This window comes from Trachypithecus francoisi, unplaced genomic scaffold (genome assembly GCF_009764315.1).
Source record: "Trachypithecus francoisi isolate TF-2019V2 unplaced genomic scaffold, Tfra_2.0 Lachesis_group2, whole genome shotgun sequence".
Classification (NCBI taxonomy): Eukaryota; Metazoa; Chordata; class Mammalia; order Primates; family Cercopithecidae; genus Trachypithecus; species Trachypithecus francoisi.
The window spans coordinates 119,356,607-119,378,704 of NW_022681465.1; the positions used below are offsets into that span (position 1 = coordinate 119,356,607).

Genomic DNA, 22,098 nt, shown 5'->3' on the forward strand with positions numbered 1-22,098 from the left:
AACTCCAGGGGGAATGTCTCATCTCATTGCATGTCAGAGACAGGAAAGCTGAGGGAATTCTTTGGGGTGTTGGAATTGTTCTGTAGTGGAGGTTACAGGAACCTACACATCATAAGATGCTACACCAAAAAAAGAAATTTTACTGCGTTAAACCACAAAAGGGAATTTTACAGCATCCACGTAAACTAAAAAATAAAAAATAACAATCACTCTTTAATGTCATTAAAAAAAAAAAAAAAAAAAAGACGGCGGGCGTGGTAGTTCACGCCTGTAAAAAAGATGCCTGGGCATGGTGGCTCACGCCTGTAATCCAGCACTTTGGGAGGCCGAGGCGGGCGGATCACCTGAGGTCGGGAGTTCGAGACTAGCCTGACCAATATGGTCAAACCCTGTCTCTACTAAAAATACAAAAATTAGCCGGCCTGTGGTGGTGCGCGCCTGTAGTCCCAGCTACTCAGGAGGCTGAGGCGGGAGAATCACTTGAACCCGGGAGGTGGAGGTTGCAGTGAGCCAAGATCACGCCACTGCACTCCAGCCTGGGCCACAGAAACAGAAAAAGCAGGAAAAAAAAAAAAAACCCCAAAAAACCAAACCCCACAGGCATCGGCTTTAGACTACCCGACTATGAATCTTGCCTCTATAGCCTGATGCTGCTGTGACTTTGCAAGTCACCTCACAGCTCCGAGCTTCCATTTCTTCACACCTGGAAAATGGAGAGAACAGTACGTACTTTATAGGGTTGGCTGAGGGCTAAAGGCGCTAATGCATGTCAGGTGCTTGGCACACCATCTGGTCACAGACAGCTTCCAGGGCCATCACTAAAAACCCATTACGGAGATTAGACACTGGAGGCTCCAACCGAGTAACCACCTTCCTTGGGCCAACTCAAATCTTGCAAAGTGAGATATGTTAAGAGGACAAGTCGGGAATGTCAAGCTGCAAAAACCAGGTATGTGCGCGCATGCACACACACACACACACACACACACACACACACAGAGCTGCCCGCCCTCTGGGCTCCCCTAACTGATGGAATCTTATCCAGCGGCATGGGCAGCAGGAACTATTTCCAGGGCTGGCCAGGCCAGGCACCTCCACTCTTGCCGACTGAGACACTGGGCTGGTGGAAACACTCCCTGCTCCAGGCGTGCAGCTCCAGCCCAGGCCTCTGGCTGCCAGCTCACGCACTGCTACTCGCACACATCTGGCGCGAGACGGCGTGGGGAACTTTCCAATGGCAAGCAGAGGTGCTGGCAGCTGGAGCCCAGGCTCAGCCGGAACCAACCTGAAGGCTGGCTTTCTAGGAAAGTCTCCAGGGCAAGCACTTAGGGCTCGTTGAGATCTCCAAGGCTGCCAGGCCTCAGAGGAGCCTGGGCAATGAAGGAAACAGACCTGGGTGAAATATTTCAAGTGAGGGCCTCTCTCGTGTTGACAGAGCTGTCCAGAGTGAATGGAGCCGCCAACAAGAGCACCCACTATGCACAAGGCAGTAGCATCAAAGCTGTCTTCAAGGACAGAACAGCAATCCTGCAAGTCCTCCTACACAATCACCTGCCTGGGTTTCTGCCACCCCACCCCACATCCCCCAGGTCTGGCCTCCTGCCTCCAGCAGCCATGTTGGCCCTGCATCGATGGGGCTGTGGGCAAGGGCGGGACCTGGGGATGCTATGCCTGGATCCAGAGTCTGGGTGCTGGGACTTGCATTTAACAAGCAGGCAGGAGAGTTCAGGGAGAACATCCCCAAAGTGCAGAAGGAGAACTGACACATGTCATCCTCTCACCTTTCAGCCCCACAACCAAAGCCAAAAATGTCAGAGCAGAAAACTGCAGAAGTCAAGACAGTTCAAACCCAAGCTCCCAATTAGGGCTAGAAACTGGGGCTCAGACTGGCTGAATCATGGGGAATCTCAGTAGGGAGCCACCAGGTCCCAGGCCAGGGCATCCTAGGGAATGTCCAGGGCTCTCCTAGCTGCGAGGCAAGGCCATGCTACATGCAAAAGGAAACCAAGTCTCAAGACAGCAATGGTGGAAGTGACAGACTCTGAGCTGGACAGACCTGGGTTCAATCCCGACTACACTACTTAAGTGGGGGTCCTAGAGAAGCTAGTTAGGAGGCTCCGTTTTCCCATCTGTAAAAGGGGGGTGCTAAGAACCTGTCTCTCGGGGGCTGCTGTAAAGTGTAAATGGGATTCTGTCTGTAACACCCCTGCTACAGGGGTGGCTTATGACCCCCTTCCATGTAAGCAGAGTGAGCTCCACAGGCCCAAATCAATCCTAAAACATTAGGATGAACCAAGTGAAATTGCCATTTTTATGGGCAAAATACTGACAATTTCATATGGTTCAACCTAACAGCATCCCAGGGGCTAGAGGACCTCATCTGTGTCCACTGAACTAGACTAAGAATTAGTACTCTTCATTTCAGTAGCAGGCACAGCGATGACCCTCCTTCCCCCTCATTTAGAGATGAAGAAGATACTGAGGTTCTGAGAGGTTAAGTAACCTGGCCCAAATCATATAACTGGAAAGTGACAAAGCCAGGGTTTGTACTCAGGCCTGGCTGCCTCCAAAGCCTGCAGCTTAACCACGATGACACACTGACTGCTCGGCCTGGGGCCAGCAGGGCATCATCTCGTGTGATTCTGTCTCAGCACCAAGGACGTCAGTGGCCATTGCCTTAGAATCATGGGACCTTGGGACTGTCAGGGCCCAAGCAGTTAATGGCTTTATTCAAGAAACACACTTGGGCTGGGCATTTATTCTAGGCCAGGCCCAGAACACAAAATGGGGGGGGTCACACCCTAGACGATGATGAACTCAATGTGTACGTGTCATGATGGGATTGGTCCACTGGGGCCTCAGCATTAAAGCTGGGTACCCTGGTGAGGTAACGGAAGGGTCGCACAGAAACAGGCCAACTAGACTGGTCTAGGATACTCTCTTGACAATGTACGAACTGAATCCAGCCTCATCCTCCCTTTGCACTGAGCTTGGGGTCAGGAGAGGGAGAAGAGAACTAGATAGAAATGTAAAGGGAGTATGCTCTCAGACCCTGGGGACAGCCATCTTTTAGGGGTGTCATAGAGGAGGAGAAGGGATTCCTCCATGAAATCACATGTAGTTCCTGAAGGCCAGATTCTGTGGGTATGCTTAGTCACTCCTGGACCCCTCCCTTGTTGGGCTCCTAATCTGCCAGAGACTAATCCCTGCCCCTGTCCCAGTTTGAGCCCTGTGTGGACTTTTATGCCATCCTACACTGTCCTCTCCCCTCTAGAGAAAACTTGGATAATAAATAAAATGCAGACAATTTACTGTAATCACTAACAACATTTAAGAGTCTAGAATGTGCTTAATGTGCTCTATCTTAGCAATCCTATGAGGTTGCGCTGTCCTGTTGTTTCCATTCTGCAGTGGCAGAAGTAAGGCCCAAGGAGGGTGGGTAACTTATTCAAGCTAGGAATCAAACGGGCTGATTGCAGAGTCAGAGGTCTTAAAAACTGTCCACGTTTCCACCATCAGAGATGATGCTTTGGGCACACTTCTTCTCAGACCCTTTTCCTATGCATAGAAATATTTTTCCAAATTAAGATCACACTGTATATATGATTCGGTTTTTTCCATTTGCATGAGATGGTGGGCATTTCCCCATTTCATCAAACATCCTTTGGACACACCACTTTTATAGTCCATTGTAAGGCTACATATATCATTTATTTAATCATGCCTCCAACGATAAACATATAGGCTACTTTGAACATTGTTTAAGTTACCATACTCTGAATATCCAAATATGTAAATCTTTGGGGGAAAACAGCTATCAATTTTAAGGAGTACCTCCTTAATTAGAGTCTGTTTCTTAATATGTGGTCATTCCAGATGGCCTGTGTCACATCATTTGGGACCTGCTTACTAAAAACACACATCACTAATCAGATAAACGATAATGATGATGATGATGGTAAAGACAATAAGGACAGGTAATTTATTCAGCACTTCTACATGCCAGGAAGGGCTCTAAACCCTCTACGTCAATAATCCACAGTAGATACTCTTGTTAGCCTCATTTTATAGAAGAGGAAACTGAAGCACGGAGAGGTTCAGTCACTGACTCCAGATCACACATGGCAGAGCCAGGTCCAACCCATGCCATCTGGCTCACAAGTTCCACCTCTTCCACCCAGGGGTCTTTCATCATTTTTTGGAGCCATGAATCTCTCTGGCATCTGAGGAAACCCACGGACCCCTTCTCAGAATGATTTAAAATGAGTAAAACACATCGATCCCAAATGAAACTAATGATACTGAATTATAGTTATCAAAATGTTTCAAAAAACAAAATTATGACTATATGTACATTTGTATTAAAACCACAAATAACAGAACCTAGTGGTGGGTCTAATGACACCACAACTTGGAAGTCGTAAGGAGTAAAGATGCTCTCCGGGGATCCATGCAATGACGGTCAAGTGAGATGAAAATATCAGGGAATCGCTATTGGTGACAAAGTCACATGTATTACTAATATCACTGCAGGTTGCTGCCTTCATTCATAACAGAAGGCAATGCTAAATTTCAGTTGGAGGTTAGTGAAAATTAAGATGTAATTCTTCCCCTTCCACCTTCAAGGACCCTCTGAATTCCACCCACGTAAAGAACCCCACTGCTAGTCGGCTTTCCCAGCTCCTGAACACCTCTTTGCTTTTGAACCCAGCTGATAGGGCACCTCTCTATCCCAGCAGGAATGGGTACTCCAGCCCCTGTTGCAGCCCTTATCCTATGGAGATGCATTCTGAACAGACGGTGACCTCCGTGAGGACAAGACTGTGCCTGGTCATCTAAGCCTCTCCGGCTCTGGGCCAGAGCCGGCCCAGGGCAGACAATAAACCCACATCTGTGGAACTGACTAGAAGCCAACAGTGGCCTGAAGCCACAGGCTGCTGATTCACACCTTGGCTGAGGAGGAGGAAATGGTGACGCCACTGTGTGGGTTCTAGCTTTCTTTGCCAGCACAGCGGGCGGGGGGCCATGCGATTCTGCTTAATTAAGCAAAACAGAAAATACCATACTTATGTGCTTGAAGGCAACTTCTCCCTTCAGGATGGAGGTGGGGGCTGGGAAAGTGACTGTCCCCTTATTAACAGTCAGTGATAGGCAGGGAAGCCAAGAGTGATCCTGGCAAACTGCTTCACCTTTCTAAGCCTCAGTTTCCACATTTGTGAAACGGGCTAATAACAGCATCCACGTAGCAGACATGTATTGTTTTTGTCTGCCCAAGCTCCATGCCCCCTTCTCCCAGCAACAGGGCCCTGAATCTCCTTCCACAACTATCCTTCTCACTACCTGTGATTTCAGTGGGATTGTCAATCTTAATATCCCACTCACTCCTGGCCCATAGGGTCAGGTAATCTGGCTGGGCCAGTCAGGGTCTCTCCTGGAACTGGACTCTTGAGTGGCTAAAAGGTCTGCAAATGGATGGATCAGCTGCCTGCCTGGCGATGTCCTAATACCTACTGGAGCTCCCACTCCCTGGATGGCTCCAGCTGCCCACGTTCTTTCCAAGACTGGGTGCTGAGCTTTCCCCGATTCTGCCAGCCCCACCTTTCTAATACATTCTGTTTGGCTTAAGCTAACCAGGTCTGTTTCTGTCACATGCAATCCCAGGATTCTGACTAATACTCCTTATCTCACAGAGCTCCTATGTGGATTCAAAGACATAAAGCATGAAAAGCCTTGAGTACACAGTAAGTGCTCAGATAAATGACAGCTCTTCTATAGTTAATAATAAAATATTACTGTTGAATCTTGGGAAGAAAACAAATTTGGAGTTATTTAATTGCCCTGGAATTTCAGGATTACTACTGGCTTGCAGAATCCTCTCTAATAACTTTCTTCCCTCTCTTTTTCCCTCTCTGCTTCCATCTCCACTGTCTGCACATGGCTCCCCATTTGGACAGGGGCTCCTGGGGTCTGTCTGTGCTCTGCTCCCTGGATTCACCCATGAAGGGCTCTTCTACCCACCCCTCAAGCCAGGGAAGTGCTTCTGAGTACCAGCTCCTCCCACTACTCCAGTGACTTGCATCCTGGACTGCCTCTGGCCCCGAGCCCTGGCCTCAGCGTTCGTGTGCTGTACTGGAGCTATGGCCTTCCTGAGGGGGGCCCATGCCTTCTCTCCTGTGGTTCTCAAGCCAGCCAGGAGCCCCTAGGTCCTTCTGGCCCCCACCTACCGACAGAGCTTCATTTCCATTATTCAAACCTCTCCTGCTTTTTCTTTTTTTTTTTTTTTTTTTTTTTATATATATATATATTTTTATTATACTTTAAGTTCTAGGGTACATGTGCATGACTTTTATATCATGTATAACTCCCAATGCAATCCCTCCCTCCTCCACCCCCCATGATAGGCCCAGTGTGTGATGTTCCCCTTCCCGAGTCCAAGTGATCTCATTGTTCAGTTCCCACCTATGAGTGAGAACATGCGGTGTTTGGTTTTCTCTTCTTGTGATAGTTTGCTAAGAATGATGGTTCCAGCTGCATCCATGTCCCTACAAAGGATGCAAACTCATCCTTTTTATGGCTGCATAGTATTCCATGGTGTATATGTGCCACATTTTCTTAATCCAGTCTGTCACAGATGGACATTTGGGTTGATTCCAAGTCTTTGCTATTGTGAATAGTGCCGCAAAAACATACGTGTGCATGTGTCTTTGTAGTAGAGTAATTATAACCTTTGGGATATACCCCAGTAGTGGGATGCTGGGTCATATGGTACATCTAGTTCTAGATCCTTGAGGAATCGCCATACTGTTTTCCATAATGGTTGAACTAGTTACAATCCCACCAACAGTGTAAAAGTGTTCCTATTTCTCCACATCCTCTCCAACACTGTTGTTTCTGACTTCTTAATGATTGCCATTCTAACTGGTGTGAGATGGTATCTCATTGTAGTTTTGATTTGCATTTCTCTGATGCGAGTGATGATGAGCATTTTTCATGTGTCTGTTGGCTGTATGGATGTCTTCTTTTGAGAAATGTCTGTTCATATCCTTTCCCACTTTTTGATGGGGTTGTTTGTTTTTTCTTGTATATTGTTGGAGTTCTTTGTAGATTCTGGATATTAGCCCTTTGTCAGATGAGTAGGTTGCAAAAATTTTTTCCCATTCTGTAGGTTGCCTGTTCACTCTGATGGTAGTTTCTTTTGCTGTGCAAAAGCTCTTTAGTTTAATTAGATCCCATGTGTCAATTTTTGCTTTTGCTGCCGTGCTTTTGGTGTTTTAGACATGAAGTCCTTGCCATGCCTATGTCCTGAATGGTACTACCTAGATTTTCTTCTAGGTTTTTTATGGTATTAGGTCTAACATTTAAGTCTCTAATCCATCTATTAATTTTCGTATAAGGGGTAAGGAAAGGATCCAGTTTCAGCTTTCTACTTATGGCTAGCCAATTTTCCCAGCACCATTTATTAAATAGGGAATCCTTTCCCCATTCTTGTTTCTCTCAGGTTTGTCAAAGATCAGATGGCTGTAGATGTGTGGTATTATTTCTGAGGACTCTGTTCTGTTCCATTGGTCTATATCTCTGTTGTGGTACAGTACCATGCTGTTTTGGTTACTGTAGCCTTGTAGTATAGTTTGAAGTCAGGTAGCGTGACGCCTCCAGCTTTGTCCTTTTGACTTAGGATTGTCTTGGCAATGCGGGCTCTTTTTTGGTTCCATATGAACTTTAAAGCGTTTTTTCCAATTCTGTGAAGAAACTCATTGGTAGCTTGATGGGGATGGCATTGAATCTATAAATCACCTTGGGCAGTATGGCCATTTTCACGATATTGATTCTTCCTATCCATGAGCATGGTATGTTCTCCATTTGTTTGTGTCCTCTTTGATTTCACTGAGCAGTGGTTTGTAGTTCTCCTTGAAGAGGTCCTTTACATCCCTTGTAAGCTGGATTCCTAGGTATTTTATTCTCTTTGAAGCAATTGTGAATGGAAGTTCATTCCTGATTTGGCTCTCTGCTTGTCTGTTACTGGTGTATAAGATGCTTGGGATTTTTGCACATTAATTTTGTATCCTGAGACTTTGCTGAAGTTGCTTATCAGCTTAAGGAGATTTTGGGCTGAGACGATGGGGTTTTCTAAATATACAATCATGTCATCTGCAAACAGGGACAATTTGACTTCTTCTTTTCCTAACTGGATACCCTTGATTTCTTTCTCTTGCCTGATTGCCCTAGCCAGAACTTCCAACACTATGTTGAATAGGAGTGGTGAGAGAGGGCATCCCTGTCTTGTGCCAGTTTTCAAAGGAATTTTTCCAGTTTTTGCCCATTCAGTATGATATTAGCTGTGGGTTTGTCATAAATAGCTCTTATTATTTTGAGGTACGTTCCATAATACCAAATTTATTGAGCGTTTTAGCATAAAGGCTGTTGAATTTTGTCAAAAGCCTTTTCTGCATCTATTGAGATAATTATGTGGTTCTTGTCTTTGGTTCTGTTTATATGCTGGATTACGTTTATTGATTTGCGAATGTTGAACCAGCCTTGCATCCCAGGGATGAAGCCCACTTGATCATGGTGGATAAGCTTTTTGATGTGCTGCTGAATCCGGTTTGCCAGTATTTTATTGAGGATTTTTGCATCGATGTTCATCAGGGATATTGTCTAAAATTCTCTTTTTTGTGTGTCTCTGCCAGGCTTTGGTATCAGGATGATGTTGGCCTCATAAAAAGAGTTAGGGAGGATTCCCTCTTTTTCTATTGATTGGAATAGTTTCAGAAGGAATGGTACCAGCTCCTCTTTGTACTTCTGGTAGAATTCAGCTGTGAATCCATCTGGTCCTGGACTTTTTTGGTGGGTAGGCTATTAATTGTTGCCTCAATTTCAGAGCTGATTGGCCTATTCAGGGATTCAACTTCTTCTGGTTTAGTCTTGGGAGAGTGTAAGTGTCCAGGAAATTATCCATTTCTTCTAGATTTTCTAGTTGATTTGCGTAGAGGCATTTATAGTATTCTCTGATGGTTGTTTGTATTTCTGTGGGGTCAGTGGTGATATCCCCTTTATCATTTTTTATTGCGTCTATTGATTTTCTCTCTTTTCTTCTTTATTAGTCTAGCTAGCGGTCTGTCAATTTGTTTATCTTTTCAAAAAACCAACTCCTGGATTCATTGATTTTTTGGAGGGTTTTTTGTGTCTCTATCTCCTTCAGTTCTGCTCTGATCTTAGTTATTTCTTGCCTTCTGCTAGCTTTTGAATGTGTTTGCTCTTGCCTCTCTAGTTCTTTTAATTGTGATGTTAGAGTGTCAATTTTAGATCTCCTGCTTTCTTTGTGGGCATTTAGTGCTATAAATTCCCTCTACACACTGCTTTAAATGTGTCCCAGAGATTCTGGTATGTTGTATTTGTTCTCATTGGTTTCAAAGAACATCTTTATTTCTGCTTTCATTTCGTTATGTACCCAGTAGTCATTCAGGAGCAGGTTGTTCAGTTTCCATGTAGTTGAGCGGTTTTGATTGAGTTTCTTAGTCCTGAGTTCTAGTTTGATTGCACTGTGGTCTGAGAGACAGTTTGTTATAATTCTGTTCTTGTACATTGCTGAGGAGTGCTTTACTTCCAATTATGTGGTCAATTTTGGAATAAGTGTGATGTGGTGCTGAGAAGAATGTATATTCTGTTGATTTGGGGTGGAGAGTTCTATAGATGTCTATTAGGTCCGCTTGGTGCAGAGATGAGTTCAATTCCTGGATATCCTTGTTAACTTTCTGTCTCGTTGATCTGTCTAATGTTGACAGTGGAGTGTTGAAGTCTCCCATTATTATTGTATGGGAGTCTAAGTCTCTTTGTAGGTCTCTAAGGACTTGCTTTATGAATCTGGGTGCTCCTGTATTGGGTGCATATATATTTAGGAGAGTTAGCTCTTCCTGTTGAATTGATCCCTTTACCATTATGTAATGGCCTTCTTTGTCTCTTTTGATCTTTGATGGTTTAAAGTCTGTTTTATCAGAGACTAGGATTGCAACCCCTGCTTTTTTTTGTTCTCCATTTGCTTGGTAGATCTTCCTCCATCCTTTATTTTGAGCCTATGTATGTCTCTGCATGTGAGATGGGTCTCCTGAATACAGCAGACTGATGGGTCTTGACTCTTTATCCAGTTTGCCAGTCTGTGTCTTTTAATTGGAGCATTTAGTCCATTGACATTAAGGTTAATATTGTTATGTGTGAACTTGATCCTGTCATTATGATATTAACTGGTTATTTTGCTCGTTAGTTGATGCAGTTTCTTCCTAGCCTCGATGGTCTTTACATTTTGGCATGTTTTTGCAATGGCTGGTACCGGTTGTTCCTTTCCATGTTAGGGCTTCCTTCAGGGTCTCTTGTAAGGCAGGCCTGGTGGTGACAAAATCTCTAAGCATTTGCTTATCTGTAAAGGATTTTATTTCTCCTTCACTGATGAAGCTTAGTTTGGCTGGATATGAAATTCTCGGTTGAAAATTCTTTTCTTTAAGAACGTTGAATATTGGCCCCCACTCTCTTCTGGCTTGTAGAGTTTCTGCCGAGAGGTCTGCTGTTATTCTGATGGGCTTCCCTTGTGGGTAACCCGACCTTTCTCTCTGGCTGCCCTTAAGATTTTTTCCTTCATTTCAACTTTGGTGAATCTGGCAATTATGTGTCTTGGAGTTGCTCTTCTGGAGGAGTATCTTTGTGGCGTTCTCTGTATTTCCTGAATTTGAATGTTGGCCTGCCCTACTAGGTTGGGGAAGTTCTCCTGGATGATATCCTGAAGAGTGTTTTCCAACTTGGTTCCATTTTCCCCCTCACTTCAGGCACCCCAATCAGACGTAGATTTGGTCTTTTACATAATCCCATACTTCTTGCAGGCTTTGTTCATTTTTTTCTTCTTTTTTCTTTTGGTTTTCTCTTCTCGCTTCATTTCATTCATTTGATCCTCAATCGCTGATACTCTTTCCTCCAGTTGATCGAGTCGGTTACCGAAGCTTGTGCATTTGTCACGTATTTCTCGTGTCATGGTTTTCATCTCTGTCATTTCGTTTATGATCTTCTCTGCATTATTAGTCTAGCTGTCAATTCTTCCACTTTTTTTTCAAGATTTTTAGTTTCTTTGCGCTGGGTACGTAATTCCTCCTTTAGCTCTGAGAGGTTGATGGACTGAAGCCTTCTTCTCTCATCTCGTCAAAGTCATTCTCTGACCAGCTTTGATCCGTTGCTGGCGATGGGCTGCGCGCCCTTTGCAGGGGGAGATGCGCTCTTATTTTTTGAATTTCCAGCTTTTCTGCCCTGCTTCTTCCCATCTTTGTGGTTTTATCTGTCTCTGGACTTTGATGATGGTGACGTACTGATGGGGTTTTGGTATAGGTGTCCTTCCTGTTTGATAGTTTTCCGTCTGACAGTCAGAAGGACTGTCTGTTGGTCTCTTAGAGATTGCTTGAGGTCCACTCCAGACCCTGTTTGCCTGGGTATCAGCAGCAGAGGTTGCTGAAGATAGAATATTGCTGAACAGCGAGTGTACCTGTCTGATTCTTTCTTTGGAAGTTTCCTCTCAGGGGTGACGCCACCCTGTGAGGTGTGGGGTATCAGACTGCCCCTAGTGGGGGATGTCTCCCAGCTAGGCTACTCAGGGGTCAGGGACCCACCTGAGCAGGCAGTCTGTCCGTTCTCAGATCTCAACCTCCACGTTAGGAGATCCACGGCTCTCCCCAAAGCCGTCAGACAAAGTTGTTCGGGTCTGCAGCGGCCCGCTCTTTCCCCTAATGGACTGCAGCTGTGCGCTGTCCGCAGCGGTAGAGTCTACAGAGACAGGCAGGCTTCCTTGAGCTGCTGTGAGCTCCACCCAGTTCGAGCTTCCCAGCGGCTTTGTTTACCTACTTAAGCCTCAGCAATGGCGGGCGCCCCTCCCCCAGCCTCGCTGCTGCCTTGCGGATAGATCGCCGCAGACGGCTGTGTTAGCAGTGAGGGAGGCTCCGGGCGTGGGACCCTCCCGGCCAGGTGTGGGATATATTCTCCTGGTGTGCCTGTTTCCTTAAAGCGCAGTATTGGGGTGGGAGTTACCCGATTTTCCAGGTGGTGTGTGTCTCAGTTCCCTGGCTAGGAAAAGGGATTTCCTTCCCCCTTGCGCTTCCAGGTGAGGCGATGCTCGCCCTGCTTCAGCTCACGCTGGTCAGGCTGCAGCAGCTGACCCGCACCGATTGTCCGGCACTCCCTAGCGAGATGACCCCAGTACCTCAGTTGAAAATGCAGAAATCACCGGTCTTCTGTGTCGCTCGCGCTGGGAGTTGGAGACTGGAGCTGTTCCTATTCGGCCATCTTCTCCTGCTTTTTCAAACACGCCATGTGCCAGGGTTTCCATTTCTTTGCCCTCTTGTTCTCTCTACCTATAACCCCTTTACCCTTGCCCACTTGGCAGCATCCCTCCCATGCTTTGTGACTGGCCTCAGGTCACCTCTGCCTTCCCCAGGACCAGGTCCCCCAGAAGCCCAGGGCATCTGTCTGCCTGTCAGGACACTGACCTTTTTGAGGTCTCAATCCCTGCTTTGCCTATCCACATGTCATCTCTATCGCCCAAGCTGGAGTGCAGTGGTGCAAACACAGCTCACTACAGCCTCCATTTCCTGGGCTCAAGCAATCTTCCTGCCTCAGCCTCCCAAGTAGCTGGGATTACAGGCAAGAACCATCACACCCAGCTAATTTTGTTGATTTTTAGTAGAGATGAGGTCTCACTATGTTCTCCAGGCTGGTATTGAACTCCTGGGCTCAAGAGATCCTCTCGCCTCAGTCTCCCAAGGTGCTGGGATTACAGGCATGAACTACCATGCCCAGCCCTTAGAATGAAGCTTTCTTGGTGGTTGCTGTTGTTTTTCCAAAGTGGTAGCTCTGGCAGCTTTGCCAGATAAAGAATAGGATGCCCAGTAAAATCTGAATTTCAGATAAACAACGAGTAATTGTTTCTCATAAATATGTCCCAAATATTGCATGTTTATTTGAAATTGAAATTGAACTGGGCATCCTGCATTTTCATTTGCTAACTCTGGCCACCCTCAGCCCTGGCACAGCCTGAGATGGGGCTGCAGAAGTAGGCAGGTGAGCTCTGCCCACAGCCTCTCCTCCCTTTACCACCTGAAGATGACCCTGGGCTGAGAGTCATGCCCGCCTGCAGGTGTGCATCTGGGCCAGCAAATAAGGGAGGAGAAAGTCCTGCAGTTTGGAGAATGAGGCAGAGGCCGATGGCTTGTGGCGGAGCTCAGGTCTGCAGGTTTCTGTGAGGCAGAGTCCTGAGCAGGCAGCCACCTGAGCCCTGCCCCCGGCCCACAGCTGGAGGCACTGAGCCTCCTGAGTCTGTCATGTCAGCTGGTTCCCATGTCACGTCAGTGGGCAAAGGATGCCAGCTCCACCCAGGTGCCAGTTGACCCTCCCGACAAGGGCTCTAGGATAAGCACCACAGAGCTTCAGCTTCTGGGTGTTACCCAGGCTAGCAGCACCCCTCCTCAGGCATTCTGCATAAAAGCTCATTGGATCTCCCCAACAAAGCCCCCTACTACCTGGAGAAGGCTCAGGGCCAACAGTGAGTGAATGACAGAACCAAATTAGAATCCAGGCCCTGCCTGCAGAAGCCACAGGGCCTTCTCAATAAACCTGTCTTCTCTTTTGGCCATGTGTGGGTGCTCACAACTCACTGGTTGAACCCACCAGACTAACAGGCTGCTCGGGGGGCAGCGGTTCCTTTCCTGCAGCTGCGGGGACCCACAGCTGGCTTCATTGCTGAGGGAAAGGGGAAAACTGAGTCACGCAAAGCAAGACTGCTCTCCTGACGTTCCCTCTACCACAGCTCTTTCTCCGAGGAAAAAAGGATGCACAATTTGTAAGCAGGACGTGAGTGTCACGGCAGGAATGGCATAGTCCCTCTAGCTTTCCTTGTTTGGCAGTGAGATAACTGGGCTGCTTGCTGACTCGCCTGCACCTCCGGTGGGAGGCAAGAGGATGCATGAAACACCCAAGGAAGTGGGTTGTAGGGCACACCTGTAACCTGGATGACGTTTCTGGTGCCCTGTGACCTTAGGGTACAGACCATGCCAGATCTGCAGAACTTGAGCCTACAATTCTTCCTAGCCCTATTTGGCTGCAAGCACGATGGGGAAGGGCCTGGAATTGCTGAGCAAGGAGCATTTTAACTAGGAAAGCATCTGCCCAGGCCTTCCCTCGTGGTATTTTAAACTCATCGCTTTCTGTTTCTCTAGCTCACGGACTGGAAAGCCACATCCAGAGACCTCCCTCTGCGGTAGGAGTGGGAAAGAGCCTTTGAGGCTGGTGCCTGCCTCAGGAGGACAGGAGAACCCTTTGGGACGGGATGGGGCAACAGGATGTGGGGATCTGGCTGGAGCTGCCCCAGCTTGGCACAGCTTCTTTTTAAAAATGAGCATTTGCTGTTTTTTTATTTTTACTAAAAACAAGAATATGTGTTCATTGCAGAACATTTGGAAAACAGAAAAGCACAGACAAGCAGGAAAAAAAAAAAGGAATGATATTTTATCAGCTGTATTTCTGAGCTTACACAGACTCCTATTTTCATCCTTCGTTTGTAATCAGGTGAAAATCAGCCTGAGCATGCTATTTTGCAAACCAGCTTTAGCTATTTAATATTCTTGTGATAGAAGATGGAACACAGTTTTACCATCTTGATGGTGTTCTAGCTCATGGATATAGCACGTTTTATCTTGTTCTTTACCCATGCACTTTTAAGTGGTTACCAGCCTTTTATGATCATAAATGACCCTAGGTTTGTAAACTCCTAATATAGTTTACCGTTGTCAAACCTCAGTTAGATGCTAGGCCCCTTTAATTCTCACATTAGCCCTATGAAATTGGAACTATTTTTATCCCCATTTTATAGATGAGGAAACTGAGGCACAGAGGCTTGTCTGAGGTCACACAGTTGGTAGGTGGCAGAGCAGGGGTTTGAACCCAAGCTGTCTGATGTACTTCTCAGCCCACTAGAGGCACAGAATGGCACTGATTTAAAGTCTGAACTAAATTGACATTTAAATAATTTGAAGATATGACTGCTCCATCTCTTTTGACCCTGAGACAGCTGCAGCAGCACAAAGTGCACCAGAGCAGGCTGGGGCTCCTCCCATTGAGGATGACCAGTGAGGTGAGCTGAGGGGCTGGTGCATTGCACCTATGGGGTGGGGGATGGCATGGGGGAGCATGGTTGATCAAGTCCCTAGCAGAGCATCCCAGAAAGACAGCATCAACATAGAAATGCCCTTTGCTTGCCACTCACTTGGCATATATAGCTTGCCTGTGTGACAAGCACCTACATTTTCCCAATCAAAAGAAAGCAATAGTCATTAAAGACAAACCTACGCAAGGGGCCTAAAGAGGGCCCTACCTCTTGTGACACAGACACAGTAGAGGACAAGAACTCCCCTATGCAGTAGGTAGGAATGGCTCTGCCTTGCTCCCAGGGGTCTATCTCAGCAGCAGCACGGGCCCAGCCTGGGGCAGGCACTCCTCAAAATGCCTCTTGAATGAAAAGACCATGAAAACCGCGTAGTATGTCTTCCGGGCAGCAGGCAGGAAAGTGGTGCAGAAATTTAGATCATGACTATTATTATCATCAATAGCACTTTTCGTGACTACCATTTATTGAGTACCTTTATTTTATTTTTGCCGACAGAGTCTCCCTTTGTCACCCAGGCTGGAGTGAAGTGGCGCGATCTCGGCTCACTGCAACCTCTGCCTCCTAGGTTCAAGTGATTTATTGAGTACCTTTTACACCCATGAGGCTCAGCATTGTAAGCTAGGCACTATGACTATTCCCATTTCACAGATCCTCATGTAGGGCAAGGTAACCCCGCTCAGGAGCGCTTGAGGAGAATTCAAAGCCAGGTCTTTTCATCATGAAGGTAACGGTGGGTTGGAAAGACATGTGCTAGCAGTTTTATTCTTCCTAGCAGCAGGGCTGGAGTACAGATTCCGTGCATACATCACCAAAAGCCTGCACAATCGTCTCAGAAGGAAGTCACTGCCCCTATTTTACAAATGTAAAAACTAACGGGGGCATTCAGCCAGTTGTCCAAGGCCATGCAGAACTTGAACCCAGATGTTTATCTCTAATACCCGAGTTCTTTCTGCTCAACTTTGCTGCCCTGCCCTGTGTGTTCCCACAAAACGGGTGCCAGGGATAGGAGGAGAGGGAGGAAACTGGGGGCTGGAGAAGAGAATGCAGCTAATGTGGGCAGCAGATCCACGGTTTGTTCTAGACCATTGGGCTCACCTGCGGGAGGCCCCTTAAGGGACTGAGAATGCCAGCAATGCCTACTAAGGGCCCGATCTACTCTTCCAAACTCAGCTGCTCAGCACAGTGACCCCCAGGCTTCCGGAGCCTGGCAAATCAAGGAGGGAGGTTTCAGGGCTGGCAGCACAGAGCCTGCAGAGCCATCACTCCAGGGGCACAAGCTACCCAGAGCTTCCCGGAGTGAGAATGACTAAGGGCTGGCAGTGGCTTGCACTTCTTCAGTCGGGGCTGAATTAATGGTGAGATCAGAGAAGGGCCTGGGATGGCCCCAGTATCTCATATAAGGGGAAACCGGGGTCCAGAAGCCTAAGTGACCCATCCAAGGTCAGTCAGCTCCGTGGTGGGATCACAGGGTCCCCCTGTGTCTCTCCCAGACACAAGGGCATCTAGCCCAATTCCCACGCAGCCACTCCTTGCTGTGTGACCTCAGGCACACGCCTCCACCTCTCTGAATCTGCAGACTCCTCAAGGGGAAAACAAAAAACTAATGTAATTACCTGAAGGATCAGTATCCCAAACGTGTAAATAAATCCCACCAATCAATAAAAGACAAACAACCCAATATATTAAAAAAGAGGCAAAGGATAAAAACTGGTAATTCACAGAAGAGGAAACGCAAATAGCTGATAAAGGTATGAAAAGCTGTTCAACCTCGCTGGTGTGAACAAGCACCACTTTTGCACCTATTGGATTGGCAAAGACTGAAAAGTCTGATGATAATGGAGTGTTAGCAAGAACAGAGAGCAAAGGGAACCCAGGGGATGTAAATACAAAGTTGAAAACGCACAAACCCCAAGACCCAGCAATTCTACTTTGGGTCCCTGTGCAAGGAGGCAGCTGTAAGAAAGTCAACTGCCGGAAACATCCTAACAGTTCCCAGGGCGAGCTTGAAAAAACAGCGGCATATTCATCAATGCCATAGTAAACAACAGTTAAAATGAACTGGAGCTACCTGGATCGACACAGATCTCAAAAGTGTAACGCTTATTTATAGTTTTAAAATATTGACGACGATACAAGATTTTAGGGAATGTTAAAAAGGAAAAAAACATTAAAAGGTCCATGGGCTGGGGTGGGAAGGGGATTGATGGCAAATGGGTGTGGGGGATCTTTCTGGAGATGATGGAAATGTTATAATACTGGATTGTGGTGATGGTTGCATAGCTCTGCAAATTTACTTTAAAAATAAGTGAACTGCACACTTACAATGGGTGAATTTTATGGTGTGTAAATTATACCTCAAGAGAGCTGTTAAAGAAAATATCCTATGTATTAGTCTATTTTGTACAAGGGAATGATCAACATCAAATGCAGGATAGTGGTTTTACAGGGGAGGTGCAGCATCCGGGTGGGCGTAGAGGGGGCTTTGCATCTGCGACGCTTTATTTCTTAAAAATAAAAATAAAAAATTTTGAAACAAATATGGTAAAATATAGAGATGTGATGACTTGGAAGATATATAGATATAGATAGCTATTTTATTCTATGTATCTATATATGTACAGAATATTATATTACTATATCAAAAATGTATCTATGTAAAAGGGACCCAGTGCCCTGCTCAGGTTACTGAGGACACTTTGACCACTGTTATTCACTGCCATAAATACTCCGACCATCCTGCTCCTCTTAACATTTAAAGATCTTGAGACAGAGCAGGCCAGCATCTCCAGGCCCCTGCTGCGGAGACACTAATGCTTCTGTACATCCCTCTCCAGTGTGGGAAATGGGGTGATCCAAATAAAACTCACAAATCCTACCTGGAGCTCTTCTTCCTCCCCTCAAGCTGAAGACAAGCTAGCTAGGGAGGGTCTCCCAGGATGTCACCCTCAAAAGCCCCTCTCCATTCATCCCCAAGCCCTCGGGCTCTAGTGCAGGGAAGATGCTGGCAGAGAAAGGCAGCAGCTTCCCACATCTTCATCTCCCTGCTTCCAACAGAGGGCGGTGGCTCCAGGGAAACCCTCTACAAACAATATCATGGAACACTGTCATCAACCTCTCGGGATCTCAGAGGCACCCGGAGCTTCTGGCCCTGCATTCTCCAGACCTGGCCTGTGGCTCTGCCCCTGGGTCCATGGATGATGTCTCTGCCTGCGGGTGACTGAGGCTGGGGCTGGAGAGGATGCCATTCCGATCATGGAGAAGGCACCATTTCAGAGGGAGCAGGTGGCCCGGCCCTGATGGGCAGCCCTGAACTCTGGGTGCAGTTCTCCAATGACATCTACAGCACCTGTGACCCTGTCCCTCACAGGTGGTGGCCGAGATGGCTGCAAATGGGGAGAGGGGTAGTGGGAAATGAGGCGGTGTAGTGAAGAGGACTCTCAAAGACTGACTTTGTATTCTATGGTGCAGTGGCTGGGGTGGGATGTGTGTGGTGCTGCCTCCAGGAGGACATGTAGCAATCAATGCCTGGAGGCCTTCTGGGTGTCACAATTGGGAAGGGGGATGACTCGTTGGGTAGAAGCCAGGGATACTGCTAAACATCCTACAATCCACAGGACAGCCCTATAACAAAGCATGATCCAGCCTCAAATGTCAAAACTGTTGAGGTTGAGAAACTCTGCCCTTGAGGGATGTAGCAGTATTTACACAGAAGCTAGAGCTCAGAGAGGCAAACCAACCAGTCCGAGGTCACACAGCAGAATAGTTTAACTCCCCAGCTGATGCTGTCTCTCCAGGGTGGCTTCAGAAAGAGGGATACCAAATGGGAGTCAAAGTCCAGGCCCTCCAATAGCTGCCTTCATGCCTGCTCTTTCCAGACTGTGTGAGGGGTTGGGGTGGAACATGGGAGCAGCAGTGGTGACCCACCACAGGGATCTGTTTCTAATGGGTCCGGCCCCTGCCATCAGGGCAGTAAATGTTCTCTGTTCCTGTGGATGACTCAGGCTTCAGTTCAGCCCATTGCCCCTCCTCATCTGATAAACCCAGAAGGCTGGGCTAGAAGGGAGAGGGCCCCTTGAATCACATGAGTGACTAAATCCACATGCAGAAAAACAAGTTCTTGATGAATCCCCCCCACCATGTGACTTTGGCATGTTCCCAATCAGTGACAAGATTCCTCGGGATAGGCAGGCAGGGAGCTAACCTTTAGGGCACTCCACCCCTGCCTGTCATATGGCTGCTTCCCCTAGGAAATGGACACCACTATCTCCCCATTACACAGATGAAAAAACTGAGGCTGAGGAGACACAGCTGCAAGCTGGGAGGCCAAGATCTGAACCCCAATCTATGTTTTAACATAGAAACTTGTCTCAAGGGGCCCCCAAAAAGTGGCTGAACGCTTCAAAAGATGGTTCTCAAAGTGCAAAACCTTCAAAAAACTGGCAAGGATGGAGCTGACAGAGCGGAGGATGAAAAGCTTCCAGGTTTTCACTAATGATGTGAGAGATTTCCCAGTTTTTCAGAGGACTTTGCTCAGAGAAACTATGGGGGTACCGGATCTGGGAAGTGGTGTGGTCCTTTTGGGGTCCGGTGGGCCTGGATCTACATCCCTGCTTGGCTCTTGACTGTGACCGTAGGCGTGGGACCTCACCTTGCGGAGCTCTGGTTTTCTCATCTGTCAAATGGGCTTAAGGCCCTCTGCCTGATATGGGCGTGATAGGAGAGGCCAGAAGAGGGCGCGTGGACAATGATGGCCAGGCCTCGGTGGCGGTATCTATTTTCGTTTTGCCAGCTCACAGACCTGGTGGGAGGTGGCATGGAGAATTCCAGACTTCCTCCAGTTGCCATGTTGGTGAAGACTGTCTTCATGCCAAAGAGGCAAACTCAGTTACATGCTAACAGGCTCAAACAAGAAACTAAGATTTGGCAGCATTTGAAAACAGTTAACAAAAAATTAAAAAAGGAAGAAAAAAAAAGACAATTTAGCTCAGCTCTGGAATCAAGGGAAACTTCACTCTATATAAAGATGCCACAGGTCCAGGAAATAGCTTCCCACCGCCTGGCTAAGGGCTGAATAACTGGCTGCCCAGCCAATAACAATAGACTCACACAGCACACCCCTTCTTGTGGAGAGCGCCGCGGAGTGGGTTCCCGGCTATCTCCTTTCAGAATTTCATAAGCTATTCATGGAAGGCACGTAGATCTACTTTGTAAGAATTAGTTCTTACAAAAAAAAAAAAAAAAAAAGATCTGAAGACGACTTCCAGGGAGGCCAAGGAGCTTAATTTAGCCAGCCAACGCCCTTTTCTATTCATTGTTCTATACTTCTTTGTTAGGATTTTTTTCCCTCCCTCTTACTCTTTTTCCCTTCCTGGTTAACTTCTCTGTAGCCAGGCTCCGCCACTGCCCACTTCTCACCGCCAGAGACACTATAGCCCCCTTCCCTGCCATAATGAGGCCCTCCCCAAGGCCTCATGTGGGCCCATCACCCCACATTCCCTTTATCTCCACCTAGAAGCTGCGAGGTGGTCCCAGGGCCTCCTGAATCTGCAGACGTGTCCCCTAGGTTGCTGCGGAAGCCACTTTCCACCTGCAGGTCACCGTCAGACCAGGCACCTCTGCTAGAGGGAGGGAAGCCTGAATGCAGCTCTATGTTCCAGGACCTGCAACCTCTGAGCCTCAGCCTTCCTATCTGCAAAACGACGCTACTGTCCCATTTTCTCAAGTCCTTGCCAGCTCCAAACAAGATTCCCATGTTCTAGAGGGAGATGCCAGGAGAAAACTTTCGTACATTTTAAGACAGAAGTTACTGGAGAGAGGGGGCAGTGGATGTTTTTAACCCTTTCAAGGTGCAGCCACTCAAATGATCCATTCCCAGAGATCTCCTCCATTGCCCAGGCCGGCTCTTGCCAAAGAACGGAGTCAAACTCGGCCATCCCTAGAGGGGCTACCTGTGGCTGGGGACTGCGGGTCTGCGCGCTCTGCACAAGGAGGGGCAGGGCGGGCGGCCTGAGAACAGGCGCTTGTCTCTCTCCCGCTTTCCGTCTCTGCCCCCTCACCGGCTGGGGCCAGACTTCTCCACAGATGAGCAGGACGGGTGGGGGGGACACGGAGGAGACAGAAAGGGGTAGAGGAGCCGCAGGGAGGCGAGTAGAGGGGCGAGGCGGGAGGAAGGGATGGAGGGGGAGAACGGGGCAAAAGCGGGGAGGGTAGGAGAGGGGAGGGGGGAGGGAGGGAGGAGGAGTCGGGAGGGACCCGGGCAGCGCCGCGGCAGGGCCGAGGGGAGAGCAGGGGAGGAGGGGACGGGAAGCGCCGGAGGCAGAAGTTTTCCGAGCCGGGGGCCCTCGGTCGCCCCCGATGGGATGCGGGCTCAAGGGGGCGTGGAGGCCGCGCCGCACTCACATAATGCTTGTTGGGCACCCGCCGCTTCTGCACGTCCAGCACCTTCACCTCCACGATGCTGCGCCGCGGCGGCATGGCCGCCCCTCTGCCCGCAGCGGGCCGAGCGCGGGTGCTGGGGACGCGGGGTGCGGGGAGCACGGGGGGCGCGCCGCCGCGGGTCGGGAACCTGGAGCGGAACGCGATCGCAGCAGGGGCGAGCACGAGACGCCGCCGCCACCGTCGCCGCCCTGTGCTCGGCGCGCACTTCAGCCGGGCCCGCCCGCCGCCGCCCGCCCCCGGCCCGCCCCCCGCACCGCCCCCCAGCGCTGCCGGCCCGCCCCCCTTAAAGGGCCCGGCCCCGACCCCCGCCGGCCACGTCCGGCCCCCGCCCTGCCTTTGTCCCGGTGCTGAGCCGCCGCGCCTGGGGAGGGGACTGGCCTGCCCCCGCCGCCCGTTCACTGATTGACGTGTGGATTCATTCCCGCACTCTCGCTCCGGCAGCCGCGGTCCACCGCCAGATTGGAGAGCCGGAC

The 22,098-nt window shown here is 48.3% G+C and overlaps 1 protein-coding gene across 2 annotated transcripts in view; it reads right to left on the reverse strand.

Moving 5' to 3' along the window:
• The window catches only part of SH3PXD2B (SH3 and PX domains 2B), a 124,152-nt gene extending 102,314 nt beyond the window's left edge, over positions 1–21,838 (reverse strand). Inside the window, exon 1 of one of the 2 annotated variants that reach the window (XM_033180305.1) lies at positions 21,587–21,838. In XM_033180305.1, coding sequence (XP_033036196.1) covers positions 21,587–21,661 — 75 coding nt within the window. In that variant the 5' untranslated portion in view covers positions 21,662–21,838. The remainder of the gene's footprint in view (positions 1–21,586) is intronic. The other variant, XM_033180306.1, reaches the window with a different exon arrangement.
• Positions 21,839–22,098: the final 260 nt, after the last annotated feature.